At 36.0% G+C, this 25,036-nt stretch overlaps 1 protein-coding gene across 2 annotated transcripts in view; it reads right to left on the minus strand.

Moving 5' to 3' along the window:
- TAOK1 (TAO kinase 1) overlaps positions 1–25,036 on the minus strand; it is a 147,964-nt gene that overhangs the window by 15,218 nt on the left and 107,710 nt on the right. For both annotated transcript variants that reach the window (XM_004433351.3, XM_087440701.1), the window contains 9 exons: positions 23,002–23,169; positions 20,546–20,749; positions 18,370–18,504; positions 13,438–13,674; positions 11,748–11,876; positions 8,655–8,858; positions 6,113–6,352; positions 1,530–1,742; positions 464–646 (listed from right to left, as the gene is read on the minus strand). In XM_004433351.3, coding sequence (XP_004433408.1) covers positions 464–646; positions 1,530–1,742; positions 6,113–6,352; positions 8,655–8,858; positions 11,748–11,876; positions 13,438–13,674; positions 18,370–18,504; positions 20,546–20,749; positions 23,002–23,169 — 1,713 coding nt within the window. The remainder of the gene's footprint in view (positions 1–463; positions 647–1,529; positions 1,743–6,112; positions 6,353–8,654; positions 8,859–11,747; positions 11,877–13,437; positions 13,675–18,369; positions 18,505–20,545; positions 20,750–23,001; positions 23,170–25,036) is intronic.

Here is a 25,036-nt window from a genome sequence, read left to right on the forward strand (position 1 = left end):
GTAATCTTCCATCAATTTGTATAGTTCCAGGCCCGAGACATATGAGTAAAGTCCATATTCCTAAGCCATTTCCCTACCTCTTCTAGGCAATTACTAAAGTTCTTTTTGTTCACTATTCAAGTTTTTCTCCAATCTCCTTAGGTTGAGCTTATTAGGCACACAAAAGAAAGTGAGGAACATGGAGCCAGAGCTATTCTCTCACAATTCAGCTGTCTTCACATAACCCCATATCCTTCCTCTAGCAATTATTACTTATATTCCCTTTAGAACTCATTAATTATAAGGTTCATTATTGAATCAATAATTTTAAAGAAAAAGAAAAACACTACCAAAACTAGAATTAAGGAAATATGGTATCGTGCGAACAATCTCATACCAGCTCTATCAATATGAAAATATATTTATAAAGTGCTTCTGATGAAAGCAAATACTAGCACAATTATCTTCCTTCTATTACTCATACCTTTTGTTCTAAGAGTGCCCTGCGGAGGGAGACCCTCTGTTCAAGCTCCCGAAGCTCTCGATCATGTTGTGCCTCAGCCTGCATCTTGATTTTGCTCTGATACGCATTCAACAGCTCCAGTTCCTGCTGCAGCTGCATCTTCAAAACCTGGCACTCTGCTTCCTGTGCTTCATCCAAACGCAGCTGAAAGAAAACAGATATATCCTACTGTGAGCTCTCTATTCATACCTATGGCAAGGAGGAAGTATGAGAGGAAGACTACTCTTTTGTGGGATACACAATTGTTGTCTCTTGTATCTTGGAAGTAAACATCTCTGAAAAAGGAAGGCACAGTAACCAATGATGGTATTATGAAGACAATGCTATCATAAGCTATTTGGATAATGCCTAAATAACCATATTTTTCTTTAGAAAAATCTAGAATCTAATTAGGTGATATAAGACTCGGAACCTCTTGTCTCCAATGGAAATAACTACACAATAGGGACCAGCAAACTACAGCCTATGGGCCAAATCTGGGCAGCAGCCTGTTTTGTTTTTGTTTTTTAAATAGCCCTCTACTTAAAAATGGTTTTTACATTTTGAAATGATTACATTTTAAATGGCATATAAGTACCTACACAGTATCCTTAATTTTGCCTCCTGGCCCACAAAACCTAAAATATTTACTACCTGGCCCTTTAAGAAAAAGTCTGCAAAACTTACATAGGAAATGTGTATTTGCACTCAAATGTGACCATTTGGATTCCCAATATAGTACTACTTTTTGCCCACTGCTTAACAAAGCTGCTACTCTTGAAAAGCTGTTGGGATATGTGCTAAAACCTGAGGGGCACTGGCAGAGAGCCTATTTATAACCTCATGTCTAAAAGTATTAATGAAAATTCTATAGCTATCATGCCTGCTTCCAAGCAATGCTGAGAGCAAGAATATGGACCACCACCACTATTTCCCAAGCTGCAGGAGAGCTATAATTTCCAACTAGTATTTTAACTATTGGGATTCCATTCAGGTAGTGGAAGGAAAGGGGCACTAAATTTGTTTTGCCTAAATAAAACAAACTCACGGCTTGTGTGGAAAGCATCTCATTGATGCTGTGATCATACTGCTCAGCCAAGATGGCTAACTTCCGGGTCTGCTCCTCCTTGAGCCGTTTCAGAACAGCTTTGTGCTCACTCTTTGGTGTAGTCTCCAGTAGGTGATTTCTTAATGCTTTGTACTGTCTGGTTTGGATTTTGCAGGTGTCCTGAAACTGCTTTTTTATTTGGAGTTCTTTAGACTGGGAAGAAAAAAATAGATGTATATAATTTTTAACATATGGCATCTGGTATACCTTATACTTATATGAAAATAAAGGCTACTTGGAGAAAGGGAGAAGAAAAACAAAAAGGTCAAGTCATAAGGTTGCAGGTACTTTTGCACTTGGCTACTGGGCCAAACCATTGGATTCTATGCACTTTTATAATAAAAATTCTAATTTAAAATATTAGAATATCAAGAACTTCATTTATCACAGGACTTCAAGCAATACTCATTATTTTGCTAGTAAATTTAAGTGACTTGAGTAAATATTAAAACTAGCTTAGATTATGTGTATATTGATGACAGAAAATTAAATTTCTTCTCATGCATTAAGTATAGTAGATATAAATGCATTTTATTGGCCAGACAATATTTTATCAGATCTCTGAGGAAGAAAATAACCATATTTACTCTACTCCTTATCTGAGACACTTTGCTCCAATTTCTTTTAATGACAATCTCAAATCCAACTACATAGTCTACAACAGACTCCACAAAAGTAGAGTATTAGTAACTAATATTGTTATTACAATTGTCTTTTCCTTAAGGAAATAAACTGGGTAGTAACATACTTAGTAATGGTTTACTCTTTAACACCAAAACAAAAACTTGAAAGTCAATCGATTTAACTAATCTTTAAAAGGTCAAACAAGAGTTATGGGGCAAGGGAGGGGACAAGCCTTCTTCGGAGGATGATGATAAACATAAACTACATAAAATTTCTGAGACAAAATAATTTAAGTTCAGAGACAGGAGTTTTGGCTTTAGTGTTCAGTTAATCACAGGTTAGGCATTCTATGAACTCAGGTTTTACCAAAATTTAATAAGATGAGATATATTTCTTTTTTTTTTTTTTTTAAAGATTTTATTTATTTTATTTTTTCCCCCCAAAGCCCCAGTAGATAGTTGTATGTCATAGCTGCACATCCTTCTAGTTGCTGTATGTGGGACTCGGCCTCAGGATGGACGGAGAAGTGGTGCCTCGATGCGCACCCGGGATCCGAACCCGGGCCACCAGCATTGCAGCGCGCGCACTTAACCACCAAGCCACAGGGCCGGCCCATGAGATATATTTCTATAAGTTATATTGGTCAAGCCTACAAGTGAGAATATATTCATTTACTACACTAAGGCAGACATACAGTTGGAATTATTTTCCTTAATATAAATACTGCCAGATATTAGTTGGTTGACTGATTCAGTGTGCAACAAATGCATATCTGACCAAAGCAGCACACTTGTCAAGGAAGTAACCGTTCACCTCCCCTTGCCATACTACAACATCAAATATACCCTTTCCATATTTTACACCAACTGAGGCACTAGATCATAGTCATATACCTTTATTCTGTGAAGGGTCAAGAAATGTCTAGCTAGAAAGAGAAACTCTTGGTTTAGCTATGCTTAATGGCACCGCTCTTAAATACTATCCTTGGTTAACAAAATTCTTCCAAGTTAGCCAGGAAAGAAACAATGAAATTTAGACATTCTCTTCTGCCTCTGTATAACAGTCTCCATTCTTTCAAAAGTTTTTATTTTTAAAATATTGTACCAAGAAAACTGTAATCATTCCATATCATTAGCTTAATGAGAAAAAAGAGCTCCTTGAAAAAATTTTTTCTACTTACTGATTTTTTTCCATACGTCAAAAATAATTGACGTATATCACTGTTTAAGATCTACAGCATGATGGTGTGATTTGTTTATACTGTAAAATGATTACCACAGTAGGTTCAGCTAACATCCATCTTCTCACATAGAAAAATTTTTCTTGGGCCGGCCCCGTGGCTTAGCAGTTAAGCGTGTGCGCTCTGCTACTGGCGGGCCGGGTTTGGATCCCGGGAGTGCACCGACACACCGCTTCTCCGGCCATGCTGAGGCCACGTCCCACATACAGCAACTAGAAGGACGTGCAACTATGACATACAACTATCTACTGGGGCTTTGGAGAAAAAAAAGGAGGAGGATTGGCAATAGATGTTAGCTCAGAGCCGGTCTTCCTCAGCAAAAAAGAGGAGGATTAGCATGGATGTTAGCTCAGGGCTGATCTTCCTCACAAAAAAAAAAAAAAAGAGAGAGAGAGAGAAATTTTTCTTCAATGAGAAGAGTAATATTTACACAAAGAATAAACTATATCCCTCAACATTTGACTCCAATGACAGCAAGATGAATGTAAGTTATAGTTGTTTCTAATCATTTAACACTGACAAAGCATCTCTGGATGGCAGATGAAGAAACAGCAGAGTAGGCAACAGGTGTTTACCCAACTCACTCCATAGAAATGGTACCCCAACTCTGACAAATCCTAGTCAACTCACATAAGTGCTCAAACTGAAGTCCCTCTACCCCCTTTAAAGTCTTAGAGAAAGATGAAAGAGGCAACTATTACTCAAGTAAATAAAAATGAGATGACTTGGTGTTAAAATCTAGTCTGTTTTGTTCAAATTGAGCAAGTAGATAGATATACATAACTAAGAAGAACATGGTGATTTTCTTCCCTGCTAAAGTAACGGAACAATTTCCTTTATGGAAAATCCTGAGCTCATTTGTCATCAGAAGGAAGCAATCTATTCAAAGTCTGACCATTTGTGAAATATTATTTTTCTCCTCACTTTTTGTACAGTATCTATGAAAATAAGACTAGTGTTTAAAAGCTTCCAAACTGAAAAGGCTGCAACAACAAGAAACAGAAAGGAACAGTTCAAAATCAAACAACGATCTATTCCAAGCCCCAGAAAAATGTGGTATATCAGATTTATGGTATGATTACAGAAAACTACCACGAAGCTTTCAGTTTGGCTTACTTCTAGGTGCTGCTAACTTTAAAACCTAATTAATTTCACAGACATGTTGTTTTGAAAATCTTTTGGTGGGAAATTATCTACTCTATAGCCAAAAGAGTATATACCTCTCCACTACAAAGACAATATAAATCTGAAAAATCATTACGAATTCCAATTTTTCTAAGTAATGACTAAAAGGTTATCTAGGTAGTCAACATAACCCACTCTGTAAATGATGTTAATTAGTTGTTTTGAAGACACAGCAAAGTGAAATTTTACTCAGGTTCACACGGAAAGGGTAAAAGATCTTAACTTTGCTTCTATATTTTGTTCAGGACAGCTTGTTTGAATGGAGTGTGTGGGAATTGGGGATACTATTAGGTGTAGTGTTGCTTCTAGATTTTGATACAGATTACCTCTGTGAATGAATTTCACTTCACTCCAGGACAGTTATTCAGGTAACACCAAGAACAGTTTTACAGTTTATTATCAAATAGTTTAAAAAGGGAGGTAGGCTTTAAAAAGAAAATACTGTGGGACCTGGGCCTTACTGGATGTAAATAAAAGTTTAAAATGTGGAGACATGTATAGATTAATTGAGGAACTACTATGGATGACAGCCTATATAGTGGGTGGTTTTGTTTTTGTTTATTGAGATTCATGTGATTATACTCCTTTAAATACTTACTACAAGTTATAAAATTTGAAAATTTCTTGGAATTGTTAACACTGGTTGACTTTGGTGGAGGGGGCTGGACCAGGTGGCTGGAGGGACAAGGGGAGAGAGAGAAAACTTTAACTTTATAGTACACTTTGGTATCTTTCGAATTTCATAACATGGGAATATATTCCTCTATTCAAAGCAAATACAGAATTTAAAGTCCTTAGGTATTATATATACCACCAACACTTGTCTTTTCTTATTTGTTTGAGGAAGGGCATATAACAACTTGCTCCACTCTGACGTGCTAACTGAAGAAATATATACCCCAACTACCTATGACATGGTCTTACCTACACTACCAAGCACACAAAGAAAATAAGCAGAATGGGACTAACACTGTGATGATCCCACTATTCCTCTTAGGATGAGTCTAAACAATGAAGGGAGGGAGGTAAAAAGGCATTTTTCATTCACTGGCTTCTGTATTAATTAAGAACTTACTGTCTTTTTTGGATACAAATCACATTTAGAGCAAATACGATTCCAAAATTGTATTACTTGAAACAACAGAGAGAAGCCAACAGGTTAGCATGTTGACATGCAGACCGTAATATCAGCATTGGACATTTGGGTACATTTAAAACAATTCTGATTCTTACTTATGGCAATTCCCACAGTTAAAAGTTTTGGCCATTTTTTGGTACTCTGCTGAGAACTACATAAGCAAAAGTCTATAGCTACAGACACTCCACATTAAAACTAACCAAACATGCTTAAAAGGAAAAAGAAAAAGAGTTTATTCAATTACTTTATGACAGACATCTGTCTTAGATTTTTACCGTTTACATGGATGCCTCTTATCTATTTTCCCCTTTGTCAAGAAGCTTAAGCTAAAGATACCTTCAGACTCTTAGGCTGTTGTCGAACCTCCATGACATGCTTTCGTCTTAGTTCTCGTTCTCTTCGCTTATTATATTCCAGCTGGTTAGTGAGCTCAGTTTGATGCTGCAATCTGATCAATTCACAGCGCATCTTCTGAATTGTGTTGAGGTGGCGGAACTCCAGTTCTTGCATGGATTCGTGCTGTCGCAGTAGCATGGCATGCTCTAAGTCCTTTTGAGTCTGCCTTTTATTTAACTCCTAATTCATAACACAAAAGACAAAAGTATAATTTACTGCTATACATTGCCAGGAAAAAGAATCCTAAGAAACATGATAACCAGGAAATAGGTGTAATCCTCTGATTCAATGGTTGCATAGTAAATGTTCGAGTTTTATGACGTTTAGTCATAAACGGGTAGTAAATGGGCAATTAGTAGCACAAATTTCCTTACCCTATTCATTAATACTATTTTATACAATAAGTTTAAGACATATCAAATCTATCTCAAGAGGCTTAATGTCTTTCCTTCTTTTATTTATTGTTTTCTAATTTTATATTTGAATAGTCATCCTTCAAATTTCTTGAGTATACTATTTAATTCTATTAAATGCAGTATACCCAGTATAGCGTAGTGGTTAAGAACATGGACTCTAGGCCAGCCCTGGTGGCCTAGCGGTTAAGTTCAACATGCTCTGCTTCAGCAGCCCTGAGTCAGTTCCTCGGCACAGACCTACACCACTCATCTGTCAGTGGCCATGCTGTGGCGGCAGCTCACATACAAAAAAGAGGAAGATTGGCAGCGGATGTTACCTCAGGGTGAATCTTCCTCAGCAAAAAAAGAAAAGAAACGAAAAAAAAGAACATGGACCCTAGAGTTAGACTGCCTGTATTCTAAATCCTGGCTCTGCTCTTAAGAGGAGTAAGTTCTTGGGTTATTTAAACTCTCTGTGCTTCAGCTGCATCACTTCTCAAATGGAGATAATAATATAGCTATTTCATAGATTTAATGTGAGAATGAAATGAGCTCATAAATGGAAAGTTCTCAGAATAACACTTGGCACGTGATACTCAATAAACCTTCTTATTCTTTTCTTCAGATTAAAAAGAACAAGTGTACAACACACTCACACATACAATGTAGAAGTCAAACTTGCCCCCTTTCCCTCTGCAAACCCTTTCTCCAGAGGCCAACAGTTTGCTGCAAATGCTTCCCAACCTTCCCCATGCTTAACGTGACATATCTATTATACAAAAACATACAGTTTTAAAAACTGAACAACAATATACGTTATAGGCACGTAATGTGCTTTCTTCACCTAACAATATAATGGACATATACACAGATCATTACATATAGATCTTTTTTTTTTAAGTTTCTTTCTTTCTTTCTTTATTCATTCATTCATTCATTCATTCATTCATTCATTCATTCTCCCCAAAGCCCCAGTAGATAGTTGTATGTCATAGCTGCACATCCTTCTAGTTGCTGTATGTGGGACTCGGCCTCAGGATGGACGGAGAAGTGGTGCCTCGGTGTGCGCCTGGGATCCGAACCCGGGCTACCAGCATCGGAGTGCGCGCACTTAACCACCAAGCCACGAGGCCGGGCCGTTTTTAAGTTTCATAGTAAGCTTTTATAAACAAATTTTCAATAAACATGCATGATGATCATATAATCGTGTCATCATTTCTTTAGGATAGACTTCTAGAAGTGGATTTGATGAGTAAAAGCATATGTGCATATTAAATTTTAAAAGCTACTGCTGAATTATGCTCTAAAAGGGCAGCATCAATCTATACTCTAACCAACACTGCCCATTGTTCCATGCCACTACTAGGACTCAATGTTATCAATTTTTTAAAGTTCTTACCTAATTAATGCAACTGTTTTAATTTTAATTTCTTTAATTATTAGAGAATTTGAACAATTATGCTATATTTGAAGTTATCTTAAGCGACTCTTAGAAATAAACCTATCTATGCTCACAGGTATCCCTGATAATGAGAACAAGTGTTTTCATTGGCATAAGTTTCTACATTCATCCAATGAATAATTACATGATTATAGAAATGCGTTAAATGGTAACACACACTTCATGGCACCTAATTCAGATCAAAAGGCATAAACTATCCAATTTTCTTATATTTAAAAATTAATACTTCTTTCATTCATGAATTTAATATTTATTAATTAAGTATTTAATTGAATGCCTACTATGGGCCAGACACTAAGGATATAAAGGCCTGAACAAAATCTGTGACTTCATATAATTTCCATTCTAGTGGGGGAGAGCGACTTTCCCCAAAAAAGTGTGTGCGTTTAAGAAAGAGAAGTGCAAAGAAGAAAGTTTAAAGAAGGGAGAAGGATCTGGTGATCAGGGAAGGCATTTCTGAGGAAATGACATTGGAGGAGAAATATGAAGGAAAGCAAGCCATGTGGATATCTGGGAAAGAAGGATTTAGGCAGAAGGAAGTACAAGAGCAAAGAAAGGCCCTGAGGCTAGGATATGACTGACATATTTTCAAGAAAGATTCTGATTTCACATCATTCACACACACCTCCCTGACAAGGTCCTGCTCCAAATTATGGCGCCCAAGTAACATTCTTCTCTTGAAGCGACGGCATTCCAGCTCTAGGTATTGTCTCTGTCGTCGAAGAAGATTAGCCTCTTCCTCTGCTTGGAAATGCTGTATATTCTCCTTCTGCTTTGAAAGCCACTCCTGTTTTTCTTTTTTTGGGGTGCTCTGGTTTTCATTCAGCTCCTGACAACATAAAAAACAACTCAATTCAGAACACAGAAAAATTAACTACATGAATGTACCATTTGGTATCTGGTAAATTTTATTTATTTTTTTGTGAGGAAAATCAGCCCTGAGCTAAGATCCATGCCAATCCTCCTCTTTTTGCTGAGGAAGACCGGCTCTGAGCTAACATCTATTGCCAATCCTCCTCCTTTTTTTCCCCAAGGCCCCAGTAGATAGTTGTACGTCATAGTTGCACATCCTTCTAGTTGCTGTATATGGGATGCTGCCTCAGCGTGGCCGGACAAGCGGTGCGTCGGTGCGCGCCCGGGATCCCAACCCGGGCTGCCAGTAGCAGAGCCACGGTGGCCGGCCCCTGGTATCTGGTAAATTTAAATAAAAGTACTTAATTTGTGTCCTCTGTAATGCTCAGGCAGGGCAATGACCTTAAGGAGGTAGGTATATTTTTCTTTTTCTTAAGTTACCCGTGAAATATGTATGTGAATTAAAATTAGGGCTAGGGGCCGGCTCCGTGGCTTAGCGGTTAAGTGCGCGCGCTCTGATGCTGGCGGCCCAGGTTCGGATCCCGGGCACGCCCCAAGGCACCACTTCTCCGTCCAACACGAGGCCGAGTCCCACGTACAGCAACTAGAAGGATGTGAACCTATGACATACACTATCTACTGGGGCTTTGGGGGGAAAAACATGAATAAATAAAACCTTTAAAATTAGGGCTAAAATATAGTTATGTCTCACTTGTTGGTTTTCAACATTCTAAACATTAAGTTTTCAGCAAAATTATGGATGGACTCAATATGAAAGAATTGGAAATTAAATGGAAAAATCAACAAAACCATGAGAGAATAGAGACCTTCTTTATGAATGGTATTTAATATTCAGCATTAATAATCACCAAATAAAAACCAATGCTTTTCTACAGTATTTTAAAGATTTTATTTATTTTATTTTTTTTCCCCCCAAAGCCCCAGCAGATAGTTGTATGTCATAGCTGCACATCCTTCCAGTTGCGGCATGTGGGACTCGGCCTCAGGATGGACGGAGAAGTGGTGCCTCGATGCGCACCCGGGACCCGAACCCGGGCCGCCAGCATTGCAGCGCGCGCACTTAACCACCAAGCCACAGGGCCGGCCCTCTACAGCATTTTAAATATCATCTCACAAACTACCTAAATGAAAATGCATTTATATTGAGCAAGATGAGAACATCGATGATATACTCAATGAGGCAAACCCTAGGATTCTAATTAACACTAGTGTATTTTCAACCTAAAAAGCATCAACATTGCACAGAATATAAATCACCCATTTTTCCTAGGTATATAAGATGACTTTTCACAGACTACTATCATTATGGTCCTTCCCCTGTTATTCATGACAGAAACCAATTCTTTATAACTTTAGTCCACAAAATATTCAAACACAAAAATAAAAAGCACATAAATTAGTAGTTCTCAGCTTAAGGGTATATGTGAACACATACTATAGGAAGAGACAGGGATAACACAGGCACATACATCGAATATCACCTGGGTATCTTTTTTAAAATTTTCTGCCAGGAAACTTCCCCACCAAGACTCTACTATCTCCCTTCCTCTATACTGAGAATCATTATTCTAAATGAACACACACACACAAATCTGGCTTCTAAAAGAAAATGAATTTATTAGTTGGACTATAAATTATATGCTTAAAGGATTATCTAAACCAAGACACCCATAAAACTAAAATCTCATTTCACTGGGAAATGGAACTGCAGAACTGCATTTTGTTGGATATTTATTTACAGTTGGGAACCCTATTAATAATCTTTTCAAACCCAATGTTCCAGTACAGAGTTTGGCTTTGTATTATAGTGATGGGAATACACTGCAAGTTATACCCTTCTGAGTTGGAAAAATCTTGTCAATGAAGCTCACTTGGCAGGGTGTATATAGCAAGTCTTTGTGCCATCAATAGGTCCATTATAAGACTTATATATCTGATTATAAGGTAAATTCTTACACACATGAAAGCATTAATACCAAAGAGATTGCTGTTATTTTATCAAGATCAATTTATCAGTGTTCTAATAATTAATTAAATAGACTAAAAATTTCAATCAGTCTGTAAGAGGGAGTATAAACTGAAAAATAATCAGTATGTTCTCCTATTAAAGAAAATGTGATGAGTAAATATGCCTCTTATCCTTACTCTATGTTAAAATCGGAATAAGAACAAATTATTGTAAACTCATGAGTCAAAAGAAGGTATGGTTTACTTTTAAAGAAAGAAACGTGTGGCGTTTTTTCACAGTTCAAATATTTTTATTTCTAGTGAGTCGGTTACTTAATAAGTGCATAGAAAAGCAATTATAAATAAAGTAATTTATATTTTCAGATGATTCTTTTTTAATTTTATTTTTTTAAATGTGTATTTATTATCCAATCTCGTTTTTTGTTTTTTTTGTGAGGGAGATCAGCCCTGAGCTAACAACTATTGCCAATCCTCCTCCTTTTTTTTCTTCCCCAAAGCCCCAGTAGATAGTTGTATGTCATAGTTGCACATCCTTCTAGTTGCTGTATGTGGGACGCGGCCTCAGCGTGGCCAGAGAAGCAGTGCATCGGTGCCCGCCCGGGATCCGAACCCGGGCCGGCAGTAGCGGAGCGCGCGCACTTAACCGCTAAGCCACAGGGCCGGCCCCAATGATTCTTTTTTAGATCCTACTCAACTGAGGATCTCAGTTCATTAAAGAGTAATTGATTATAATCAATGTCTTCATTCAAACTGATATACACTTAGGTGGCCACAAACAACAAAAGAAAAATTTATCCTAATGGTTCTATGAGTTGATCAACATCGAATATAATCAATAAGCAGATAACTGGCTTGAACATTTTTATAAAATGAGTACCTCCTTAAGCTGTTCTTTTCGAAGTTTATATTCTCTTTTCTGGGACTCCAAAAAGCTATTCAGTTCTTTCTTCTGTTGGGCCTGAATATGTTGCTGAAATTTTTTCTCCTCATTGGCCATCACTTTGGCCTATAGAAAATTTTAAAAACGTATCAAATTAGTTAAGTAGATATATTCAAACCAGCAGTTTAATACACATCACCAAGGATACCTTTTTTCCCAAAGAACATAAAATCAGTATAAACACTACCAAAATAAGAATACCCAACAAATTATTAATAAGTGTTACTCAGCATCTTTAGTGTTTGAATTTCAGAGAATCAGTGAAATGGAGCTCATCTTTAAAATGTTGATCTTTTATAGGGTCAAAATTTTTTCACCTTTGTTTTTTTCATTTAGCAAGAGTATGCCTTCCTTGCAGTAAAACAAAACAAACACACATTTATCCATAAATATAATTAAATCATGGCCTGTTATCTAGATTGACTTGTCTATTAAATAACATAATACGTACATTCATCTTCAAATTAAACCCTGACCTTTAATTCATATATTAAATAATATGAAAATGTTAAATATTAGATATATGTATCATACTGTTTTATTTCTGATTATATATGCAATACCTATTCATTGTAGAACATTTAGGATATACAAAAAAAAACACAAAGAAGAAAAATCTCATAGCACCCAGAGATAACCAATATAAACATTTTGGTGCATACCCTTCCTAATTTTTTCTATGCATACATATATTTCAAACAAAACTGTAATCATATTGTACATCCTGTTTCATGAATTGCTTTCCTAAATATGTTAGTATGTACCTCTTTCCAAGTTATTAAAAATACAACCCAATGCCCAACAGGATTCTAAATATCTGTACATTCTTTTACCAAATTATTTCAAAATCAAATATTTATTTACACCATAAATTATTTTGCCAAATTCTCTACCATTGTGAGAAGGTGGTTCTTCTTTTTTGGAGGGGGAGAGTGACCAGGGTAGCTATGATAAATAATGTCTCAATGTGGACTAGCCAGACATATTTGATGATATTGTGTGAATTTATTGAGAATCTTATATTTTAATTGTCAAACATGACTATTAAAATAAAATGAACTGATAGGATGGCAAAAACATTAGAAGGAAAGGTTTCACATAACAAGAATCCTTAAAAATGTACCTTTATCATATAGTAGAATGCCACTTATTTGTAAATAAATGAGCTAAATCTGAATCTCAGTCTCTCTTAATTTACAATCTCTAACACATTCTGTATACATTAAACTTCAATTATTCTCTGATATAAAAATGCTGCTACACATTTAAGGAAGATTTCCCAAAAAATACCCAGAGAAAGAATCATGAATGATTTTTTTAAGACCTAAATCACCTAGTGATAGGTGATTTCTCAAACTCCTCAGATAACCAGGGTACCCGAGTCCTAGAATAGTTCAATGAGTTACCCACTGTGACACTATAAAACTATCAAGAGTCAGGAAATGATCCCATGTGCACTGGTTCCCAGACACAGTATATTATACACATTATATAACTGTTTCTCCCTTTCCCCAACCGATTTGCTTGGTTCTGGGGAACAGATACCCTAACATCAAAATGCCATCTTGGTTAATTCTGTGATGGTCGCAAGCTAGAATCAATAAATTAATAATACTGAATCAGCCACCTCTTTCTCCATGGCAGCCTGATGTTTCTTGATAAGTTTCTCCATTTCTGCAGCAAAATTGTTACGCTGAGTTTCAAGATCTTTGTCTAATCTGAGGCGATGTTCATCCATCTCAGCCTTTAGCTTATTTTCCAGAGTCATCAGCTGCTTTTGATGTTGCCGCCTCATTCTCTTATAGCCAGACATCTGTTCTCTGAGCTCAGAGTCCTGCTCATGTTCTTGCATTTGCCTTGTAACCTAGACATACAAACAATGAAAAGAAAAGAATAAAATAAAGCAAAACATTTTTCTTTCAAAAGCATTTTAGACCACTCTGCAATTAACTAAGTAGGCAATTAAGAGATCCTAGCTCACCTGAAATTTATACAATGCTATAAACCAATGCTGCTGCAACAAACAAAAAATTAAAAAAAAAAAAAGGAAGAGATCCTAGTTCATAGTTTCTGATTAAATTTCCAGAGGTCTTTTAAAGAAATAGACAAGTTGGTTCTAAAATTTATTTATTTATTTATTTATTTTTTAAAAGATTTTATTTATTTATTTATTTTCCCCCAAAGCCCCAGTAGATAGTTGTATGTCATAGCTGCACAACCTTCCAGTTGCTGCATGTGGGACGCGGCCCCAGCATGGCCGGAGAAGCGGTGTGTCGGTGCGCGCCCGGCATCCGAACCCGGGCCGCCAGCAGCGGAGCGCACGCACCCAACCGCTAAGCCACGGAGCCGGCCCTGGTTCTAAAATTTATATGGGAATGTAAAGGACCTAGAATAGCCAAAACAATCTTGAGGAAAAAAAAAAGTTGGAAGACATACACTTCAGTAATCAAAACAGTGTGGTAATGGTGTAAGGACAGGCTGAATAAACCAAAGGAACAGAATAAAATCTCGAAAGAGATCCACACACAGTCAACTGATTTTCTACCAAAAAGTCAAGTTAATTCAAAGAAGAAAGGAAAGTGTTTTTTTTTTTTTCGTGAGGAAGATTGGCCCTGCGCTAAAATCCGTGCTCAGCTTCCTCTATTTTATATGGAATGCCGCCACAGCATGGCTTGACAAGCGGTGCATCAGTGCACGCCCAGGATACGAACCTGAACCCTGGGAGACCGAAACGGAGTGCATGCACTTAACCACTACGCAACCAGGCTGGCCCTGGAAAGTGTTTTTTAACAAACTCTGCTGAAACTACTCATTCTCTGTATCAAAAATAAATAAATAAACCTTGACTCCTATACCACTCTGTATAAAAAAATTAATTTGAAAAGAATCATTTGATCTAAACATAAAACCCCGGGCCGGCCCTGTGGCTTGGTGGTTAAGTGCGTGCGCTGCGATGCTGGCGGCCCGGGTTCGGGTCCCGGGTGCGCATCGAGGCACCACTTCTCTGTCCAGCCTGGGGCCGAGTCCCACAAACAGCAACTGGAAGGGTGTGCAGCTGTGACATACAACTATCTACTGGGGCTTTGGGGGCAAAAAATAAATAAAATCTTTAAAAAAAAAAAACAAAACAAACAAACAAAAAAAACATAAAACCCAGAATCATAAAGCAGAAGAAAACAATATCTTCATGACCTTGGGGTAGGCAAATATTTCTTGGGCAGGACAAAAAAAGCACTGACTATAAAGAAAATAAATGTATAAATTGGATTTTTTAATCGAGGTGAAATTCACATAACATAAAATTAATCCTTTTTAAGTGAACAACTCAGTGCATTCACTATATTCATGACGTTATGCAACCACCACCTCATGGTTACAAAACATTTTTTTCACCTCAGGAAAAAAACCCTGTATCTGTTAAGCAGTTGCTCCCCATTCTCCCCTTCTGGTAACCACCAATCTGTTTCCGGTTTCTATGGATTTATCTATCCTGGATATTCATATAAATAGAGTCATACAATACGTGATCTTTTATGTCTGGCTTCTTTCATTTAGCATGTTTTTAAGGTTCATCCGTATTGTACAGCATGTATCAGTACTTCATTCCTCTTTATAGTTGAATAATATTCCATTGTACGCATATACCATGATTTGTTTTTGATGGATATTTGTGTTGTTTACACCTTTTGGCTATTGTGACTAGTGCTGCTATGAATGTGTGTGTAAATGCACTTGTTTGAATATCTGTTTTCAATTCTTTTGGGTATATACCTAGGAGTAGAATTGCTAGGTCATGTGGTAATTCTGTTTAACTTTCTGAGGAATCACCAACTGTTTTCCATAGCAGCTGAACCATTTTACGTTCCTACCAGCAATATACAGGATTTCCAGTTTTACCACATGCTCTCCAACACTTGTTAGTTTCATTATTTATTTATTTATTTATTTATTTATTTATTTATTTATTTATTTATTTTTAGTAGCCATCCTAGTGGGTATGAGGTGGTGTCTCATTGTGGTTTTGACTTGCATTTCCCTAATGACTAATGATGTTGAGCATCTTTTCATGTGCTTATTGGCCATTTGTGTATCTTCTCTGGAGAAACGTCTATTCAAGTCCTTTACCCATTTTTTAAGTGTGTTGTTTAAATTGGATTTTAAAAGTAAAAAATTTTAATTTCTCACCAACAGTAAGAAAAAGCATAGGCAAATCACAGATGGAGAAAAAAATACTTGCAAGATATATATAAGACATAAAACTTGTATCCAGACTATATAAAGAACTCCTACAAATCAATATTAAAAAGATGAATAAGAAATTAGGCAAAAGACTTGAAGAGACACTTTACTAAAGAACATATATGAATGGACAAAAAGCACATAAAAAGGTGCTTATTATGGTGACATCTTTAGTGATAGAGAAATGCAAAAAAACCCACTATGAAATTCCATTTCACATCCACTAGAATGGCTAAAATAAAAAAGTGACAACACCAAAAAATGGAGAGGATACAGACTAACTGGAACTCTTACACATGGCTAAGGAGCATGTGAAATGGTATAACCATTTTGGAAAACTGTTTGACAGTTTCTTATGAAGCTAAACATACATATGTCCTATGATTCAGCAATTCTACTCTTAGGTATCTGCCATAAATTAAAACATCATGCTCACATAAAGATTTGTACAAGAATTTGCATAGCAACTTTATGTATAATAGCCCAAAACGAGAATCAAACCAAATGTTCATCAATAGAAGATTGTAGTATATTCACACAATGGAAAACTATTTACAGTAATAAAAAAGAGTGAACTTTGATGAACACAACAACATGGATGAATCTCAAAAACATTAAGCTGAACAAAGTAAGCCAGACGCAAAAGAATACATTCTGTGTGATTCCTTTTATATGAAATCTAAAAACAGTTAAAACTAACAATAGTGAAGAAACAGAAAGTGATGGTCATGCGAGTGGAGAAATGACTAAAGAGGGGTATGAATAGAACTTTCCGGGATGACAAGAAATTGTACTTATCTTGTTTTTTTAGGTGATAGCTAATACTGATGTGTACCATTATAAAAACTCTTCAAATTGAATACCTAAGATCTATGCATTTTATTGTATTAAAAAAATCCAAGGCAGAAGAAGTTAGACTGAGTTATTATATTTGTACATAAATTTACATACTCTCTGAATGTTTTATTTGAAATAAATGGAATTACTGGGTTTAAGGATCCAGGTCTTAAGTTTTGTAAATCCATAACCTACCTGTCCTTTTTTTTTTTTTAAATATTTATTTATTTATTTAGTGTGTGTGTGTGGGCGCACACGCACGCGGAAGATCAGCCTTGAGCTAACATCCATGCCAATCCTCCTCTTTTTGCTGAGGGAAGACTGGCACTGAGCTAACATCCGTGCCGATCTTCCTCCACTTTATATGGGACATCGCCACAGCATGGCCTGACAAGTGGTGTGTCAGTGCATGCCTGGGATCTGAACCCAGGCCGCCAGCAGCGGAGCGCGTGCAGTGAACTGCTACACCACAGGGCCGGCCCCATAACTTAGCTGTCCTTAATTAATTTGAGGGAGCCAAAATTTGGGACAGAAGACTTGCTTGGGAAACATTTAATATATGCCAAGTCACAAAAATGTTTTCCCACGAGCTGGCCTCTCTCTAGGTAGTTATTAAGATGGTGATGAAAACATTCAGCAATTTTTGCCAGTGCTTTGTTCAAAGAGTTATTTACATGTTGCAGAATAGTAGGAACAACCTGACGTATGGTGGGGGATGGCATTCTTGACCCCACATGTCATAGAGATTCATGGGCTATAGCACGGCATTTATAAAATCTGCTTTTGTAGTTGATAACTCAGATAGCTCCCATATCTTTTTTTCTTTCTATCGTATTTTCTAATAGCCTACTTTTCCTAAGATATCTTAATGTAATTTCTTTCTATCCCTAGTATCCTTTATCATGTTTTGGTCCTACTTATCTGACTGATCAGGGTTATAAGTACCCCACTATAACAACATCTTTGTAAGGGACTAATAATCCATTTTTATTGTTATTTGGGAAATCAGCAGAACTCCATTTTGAGTATATCAAACTGGATTACTAGCCATTGCCAAACATTTCCCCTCATTTTAGTTAGCCTCAGTACTTCGTTATTGTCAATTCTTTAGGGAAATAACATTTCTCCTCTCCCCACCGTGCCTAAAACTGACTGATTATTAAAGGCTCAAACCATTTGTTTTAGAAATACTTCCTTTATGCCTTGAATCAAAGGTAATCTGAATTCCTCTTTAGTATCTTGTAGTCCTCTTAAGCATTCAAATATATTCTAACATATTAGTTATGTGTGCATGTCTTGAAGATATTATTAGCTTAATGTCTCTCAGAGGGCTTTGTATAATATCATTCTCATAATACGCACTTAAATGTTAAATGAATGTTTTGCAAAATAAACCCCAACCACAAAAAAATAAGATATACTTCAGTAGAGATGCCAAGGTCCGACATAAAAAATATATTTCTAATTCAGGGGAAGTACATACCAGCGATGCCGTCCGTATAGTAGCAAAGTGTTCTCGATTACGATAGTGTGATTTATGACGAGATACTTGGGGTGGCGATTGTGGATCTGATGCTCTTGTTCTAGGATCTCCCTCTTCTCTGTAATTTTCTTCCTCCTAGGCAAAGAAAGAGACAATACTATCTGAGGTGAAGAAACACAGTATATTTGAACTTTGAAGACAAAGTTTAAAGACAATTTGATGAATAAATCTCAAAGACAATTTTAAAAAGCAAAAACAAAAATTGGGAATGCTGTAATTTCATTTTCAACATAACTATAGTCAAGAGATATTATTTCCTCAGTGTATGAAACAGCACACAGATTCAGATTAAGAAAATCTATAAGGCTAGACTTATATCCTACTCATTACACGCAAAATTGAAAAGTTTTACTATAACTTAAAAACAAAGATGATGTAACACGCAGCCAGTTTTTTAAACAGCAGTAATAAAATTAATTACCCTAAGGCTCTTGGGTTTTAGAAGCAATAATATAGCCTAAAAATATCTTTATAATACTTCTGCCACTTGTCCAAGATAAGTAATCAAAACATAGTTGTAAAAATTTTAAGAACTGATATCTTTCCTTACCTACACCTTAGTTTACTTACTGAAGAGGAAGTCAATTAAACAGCAGCCAACTAAATGTGGGAATAATCTTTTTTATTGCTGATTCTATTGTCTAAGAATATAAAAATTAAACATGATTTTGCCCTGAATAACACTAAATCATTCCCAATAACTTTTTCTGTGTGTGATAAAACATATGTAATATAAAATTTTCCATTTTAACTATTTTTAAGTGCACAATTCAGTGGCATTAATTACATTCTCAATGTTGTGCAACCGTTGCCACGATTTTCAAATCTTTTCATCAACCCAAAGGGAAACTCTGTATCCATTAACAAAAAATCTCCATTTCATCCTCCACTCAGCCCCTGGTAACCTCTAATCTACTTTCTGTCTCTATGAATTTGCCTATTCTAGATATTTCATATAAGTGGAATCGTACAATACTTGTCTTCTTGCACCTGGCTTATATCACTTCGCATAACATTTTCAAGGTTCGCTCATGCTGTAGCATGTATTAGAATTTCATTCCTTTTTATAGCTGAATAACATTCCATTAGATGTTTATACCACATTTTGTTTATCCATTCATGTGTTGATGGACACTTGGGTTGGTTCCATCTTTTGGCTATTATGCCTAATAACTTTTTAGGTCATACTGCAAGCTGTGAGGTTAAAAAGAAAGCATTTCTATTAATTGCTAAAAGGAGTTACTGGACCTTCAAATATTTTCAAAAAAATTTTAAATTTTGCACTTGAAAGTACAAAGAATAATGTAGCAAACACTCATATTTCCTAAACTCAGGAATTTCCCACAATTATAATTTTCCACAATTACACTCAGTTTTATTTTAAAGGTGTAAATGTTATGCATGATGCAAAAGTCACTTTTGATCATCACCCATCCTAACCCTTTCTCCCACTCACCAAAGGCAACCATTATCAAGAATTTCATGTGTATACTTACTATTTTTAAATTCTTTGTTTTCCATCTAAATAACTTCAAACAATACATTCTATACTATTTCTTTATTTTTCTTCTAATATTTTTAAAACATCCTTTTTGTATTCTCAAAATAATTCTTTTCAAATGCAGACATTATATTGGGAATTAACAAGCCTACTGCCATTTTATTTTATTTTATTTATTTATTTTTTTTGTGAGGAAGATCAGCCCTGAGCTAACATCCATATGCTAATCCTTCTCTTTTTGCTGAGGAAGACCGGCGCTGAGCTAACATCTATTGCCAATCCTTCTCCTTTTTTTTCCCCCAAAGCCCCAGTAGATAGTTGTATGTCATAGTTGCACATCCTTCTAGTTGCTGTATGTGGGATGCAGCCTCAGCATGGCCGGAGAAGCGGTGCGTCGGTGTGCGCCCGGGATCCGAACCCAGGCCACCAGCAGCGGAGTGTGTGCACTTAACCGCTAAGCCATGGGGCTGGCCCCTACTGCCATTTTAGAATAAGTTACCTAAAAATGTTCCAAACTTCTGAAACATCAAAGAAAAATCTCCTCTTAAACCGATCAGCTGAAGAAAATTATTTACCAAGGTTGACATTTTTTTTCATTGAAATCCAAATACTCACAGGTTTTAAATGGATGACAGAACTATTAGACATCACTGTGTGGTCTCCCTCCATCATGTCTAGCTCACTCTTGTCATCTGAGGCATCTGGAAGACTGTTAACACTACTGCTTTGGCTACTGGCACTGATGGACATACTAGGAATAGACTGATTACTTCCAACACTATTCACTGTTCCTGTCCGTCCAACACCATGATCTTGTTCCTAAGGGAAAAGAGCATTAGCTTCAAATATCTATATCTCTTTTGATTCTTGATTATAAGCACCTTGCACACTGCTTGGCACATAGTCTTTAGAAAGAAAGTCAGAGGTCTATCATTAGAAATTCCCTTATTTGCCAAGACCAGGAAGTTTACCAACTATTGACAGAAAATCAAACAAATAAAAATGACCAGCAAGTAAATAACAAAAAACCCAAACAACTATGTGAAAAAGTCAGTTCATCAGTTCTGGGTTACTTCCAAAGTGTAGCATTTTCTCTAAATTGTTTGACATTTTTTGAAATCCATTTCTACCACACATTTCATGGGGGATATATAGAGATTCTGCTCATTTCTCAATGATCCCCATGGTTAAAACAAGCCCCAATCTTTTTTTTTTTAATCCTATAAATAACAGCTTTTAGTTGTGTGTGTGGTGTTTTTTTTGGTGAGGAAGATTGGGCTTGAGCTAACATCTGTTGCCAATCGTCCTCCTTTCGCTGAGGAAGATTGGCTCTGACCTAACATCTGTGCCCATCTTCCTCTATTTTGTATGTGGGACGCTGCCACAGCATGGCTTAATGAGCGGTGTGTTGGTCCGCGCCCGGGATTTGAACCCATGAACCCCAGGCTGCCAAAGCGGAATACGTGAACTTAACCACTACACCACTGGGCCAGCCGTTTTATTTTTTATTGAAGTCTTTTATATTTTTCTTTATTCCTCAGAATATAGTCTCTAGCCTATTCTTCTACCACCAAATAATTTAATATTAACTCATATCTATTTTTGTGTACATTAAAAATTACATATTACACATATATCTAATTAAAATCACAAGAATGTTTTTCTGAAGCAGGCAGGCAAGCAATGGTGTCTGGGCACCAACATTATAGTAGTCTTACCAAAATTCTATAAGATACGCAGAATTTAACAAATACAGACACATGGTATATATATAGGAACTTTTCTTACATCCCTAGCCTAACAGAGATGCTGTTACAGATTTAACTACATTAGAATTTTATTAATTTCACAACTTTACTAAAATATTTCATATATCTAAGATATCCCAACACAATTTTCTTTTCTTTTCTTTTTTTTTGTTTAAAGATTTTATTTATTTATTTTTTCCCCCCAAAGCCCCAGTAGACAGTTGTATGTCATAGCTGCACATCCTTCCAGTTGCTGTATGTGGGACGCGGCCCCAGCACGGCCGGAGAAGCGGTGCGTCGGTGCGCACCCGGGATCTGAACCCGGGCTGCCAGCAGCGGAGCGCATGCACTTAACCGCTAAGCCACGGGGCTGGCCCCCAACACAATTTTCTAATGACTATTGTAAGATTTAAAAAACAAAATAAAAGCAAAACCAAAAAAAACAAAACTGTAAGTTAAGAAAGTCTTGTATTTTATAGTTCATTAATCATGCAGCACTTTTAAAAAGAAAAGTAAGTAACTACTGCTCCTGGTTTCCGACTGCAAAATGATCTCTCTCCCTGGAAAGCAATGAAAAAGAATCAAAGCTTTGGAATTCTGATAGGAGCAAAGAAGAAAACAAAATATTTAGAGCAAAAAAAAATAGCTCCACAAATAATAAGCTTTATACGTATATTTCTTTGTGAGAAAGTTCTATAACATTTCTATTGTAAATTTGTATTTCCATTCTCCCTAAAAGGCAACATGGAAAGAACTTGGCCTTGAGAGCAAGAGATATATGAACTTGAACCCACTGCGTCTGCCTATGGTGAGTTAGTTAACCACTTAGCCTTGCTCTACTTATCTGTAAAATGAGTATTTAAGAACTGTGTAGATGGCATGAATTATGCAGAACTGAAAAGAATCTCAAGTGAACCTGATGACAGAGTAGAATGCTTGGCAACTTTCTAATGATTTCTGAATACTGTCAATTTCCAGAGACTGTAATTTCAAGTATTTCCAAAAGCATGTTCCACGGAATTGGACAATCAGGCAAAAAAGGGTTCAGTGGCCAAGAAATATGAGATGGACTGGATTAAATACAGTTGAACAGCTTTATTTAATCAAAGACTTCGCAGGCCTTTACTATGCCAACGTGCACTATGGAGCGGTTGGGTTTAAAGAATGCAAAACCTTTTTTTTCCACCTGTGATCTTACATGACTAGTTTTAAGAAAACACAATCTGGGAACCACTGATATGAAAGATTTGTGGCAAGACAAGTTGCATAAGGAAAGAAACCAACAAAGAGAGCTCAATATTTGAGTCACTTCTAAGTTATTACCTCCTCTTCTTCCTGTGCTTCTACTGCTGGTCCGTTATGTGCCTCTTGGAAAAGGAGTTTCTTCATCTTTCGATACTGCAGATTGTCCAGCTCTCTCACTGCATCCTTTGTCCTTTGAATGAGATCTATTAACACTGTTTCAGGACGCTCCCGAAGAACAAACATGTGCTGGATAAGAGTAAAAGGTAAAAGTCAGGTTGAAACCTATATATTTTTTTTCAATTGGTACACATGTACTCTTCTCAGACCCTAGAGTAATCATGATAGGCAATGCATATAATCTACAGCTATCTAATTCTATTACACTTCTGACTTCTTATACTTATAAAATTGTCGATTACATATATATACTCTGTGCCTACATAACTAAACCTGCACATTTTATAAAAACTTTGAACATGATACTTTTATTGGCCAAATGAAAATGTAGAGTTGAAATAATCAAAAGGTCTAATTAAACACTAAGAATTAACTCTAATTAGAGTTGTAAATAAAGGCTAAATAAGTTTACATATTCTTACAACTGCTGATTTCATAGAAATGGCATGTTCAGTTCTGAGTTACATTAGATTTCAACAGGAATGTATTTTCTGACGGTGGTTAATGTAACATAAACTTGGATATTACGGGTTTCTTCATATGTTGCATAAACAACACTCTTCATAAAATACTAGCCGTTGATTAAAAGCTGTTATATTATTAGTGATTTTTACCACTAAATTTTAATAAAGCTTAACTTCATCAAATACAGAAAAGTAGAAAGAATTTCACCATTAGAATTATCACTGTTCCATCCTGATATATTTCTTTTCAGAAATTTTCTGTGTATAGATTTTGTTTTGTAGATACATAGTTAGGATAGGGATTGCATAAAGACACCTTCTGCCTTGAGTTCATGAGATGCCCTTGAAATCTTACAACACTTTTACCTTTTGTTAGCTCAAACTTCTTTTCCATGCAAAGAGCTACAACTATATGATATTTTATTCTACTTTCACTGTCCTAAGTATTACGTTATTTCAAACTCATAAATATAATACCTATAGAATATTCATCAAATGTTTATGCCAAAATTATTTTAACCATTACCCTAATTCTGGATAATTATTTCTAATTTTTATTCTGAGATAAATAACTTTATATAATTTAAAAACTTTATTAATTTTTTTTTGCTTTATGACAGACTATGACTGTAATGCAATTAGGCCAAAGGGAAAAAAGCACTTGATACTTCTTATCATTTCCAATAAGGCTGTGCCAATACACGCTATGGACCAGGTAAATGAATACTATATGCAGACTTGGGATCTAATTACTAAATGCCAAATACCTGGCCCTGGTGGGCTGGGTTATGACTGAAAGAGCTCCTTTTGCCTATACAGTCATGTGCCACATAACAACGTTTTGGTCAACGATGGAACACATACATGACGATGGTCCCATAAGAGTAGTATCATATAGCCTAGGTGTGCAGTAGGCAATACCGTCTAGATTTGTATAAGTATACTCTATGAGGTTTGCACAAAATTGCCTAACAATGCATTTCTCAGAATGTATCTCTGTCATTAACCGATACATGACTGTATTAGGCAAGTGTAAGAAGCCGGTTACATTCTTCCTTTTTCCTGAGCCTTAGCTTGGTATGTACCATTATTTACAATATTAAGTCTTCCTATCCAAAAATAATATATTTCTAAGTTTGATCGTTTTCTAAATGTAGGTCTTGCTTATTTTTCACTAACATAATTCCTAGCTATACTAAACCTTTTGTTGCTATTGTGAGTACCTATTTATTCAGGCTTTCAGTTTTGAGACTATGAGTAAGCTTACTGCGTAAAATTCCCCAAGCATTACTGAAACTTTATATTGCTCTTCTACATACTGTGGTTGCAAATAATACTATCAAATATATATAATATCCTTTTAATTTCCTTGTATCTTTAACTTAACTGATATGTGTTGGTGAAAATAAACTGAACTTCTTGAAATTCTAAAACATTCATGTAAAAATAGTCTACTTAAATCTTTTAGTGAA

The sequence above is a fragment of the Ceratotherium simum genome, chromosome 16 (assembly GCF_057802395.1).
Source record: "Ceratotherium simum simum isolate JZ-2026a chromosome 16, ASM5780239v1, whole genome shotgun sequence".
Lineage (NCBI taxonomy): Eukaryota > Metazoa > Chordata > Mammalia > Perissodactyla > Rhinocerotidae > Ceratotherium > Ceratotherium simum.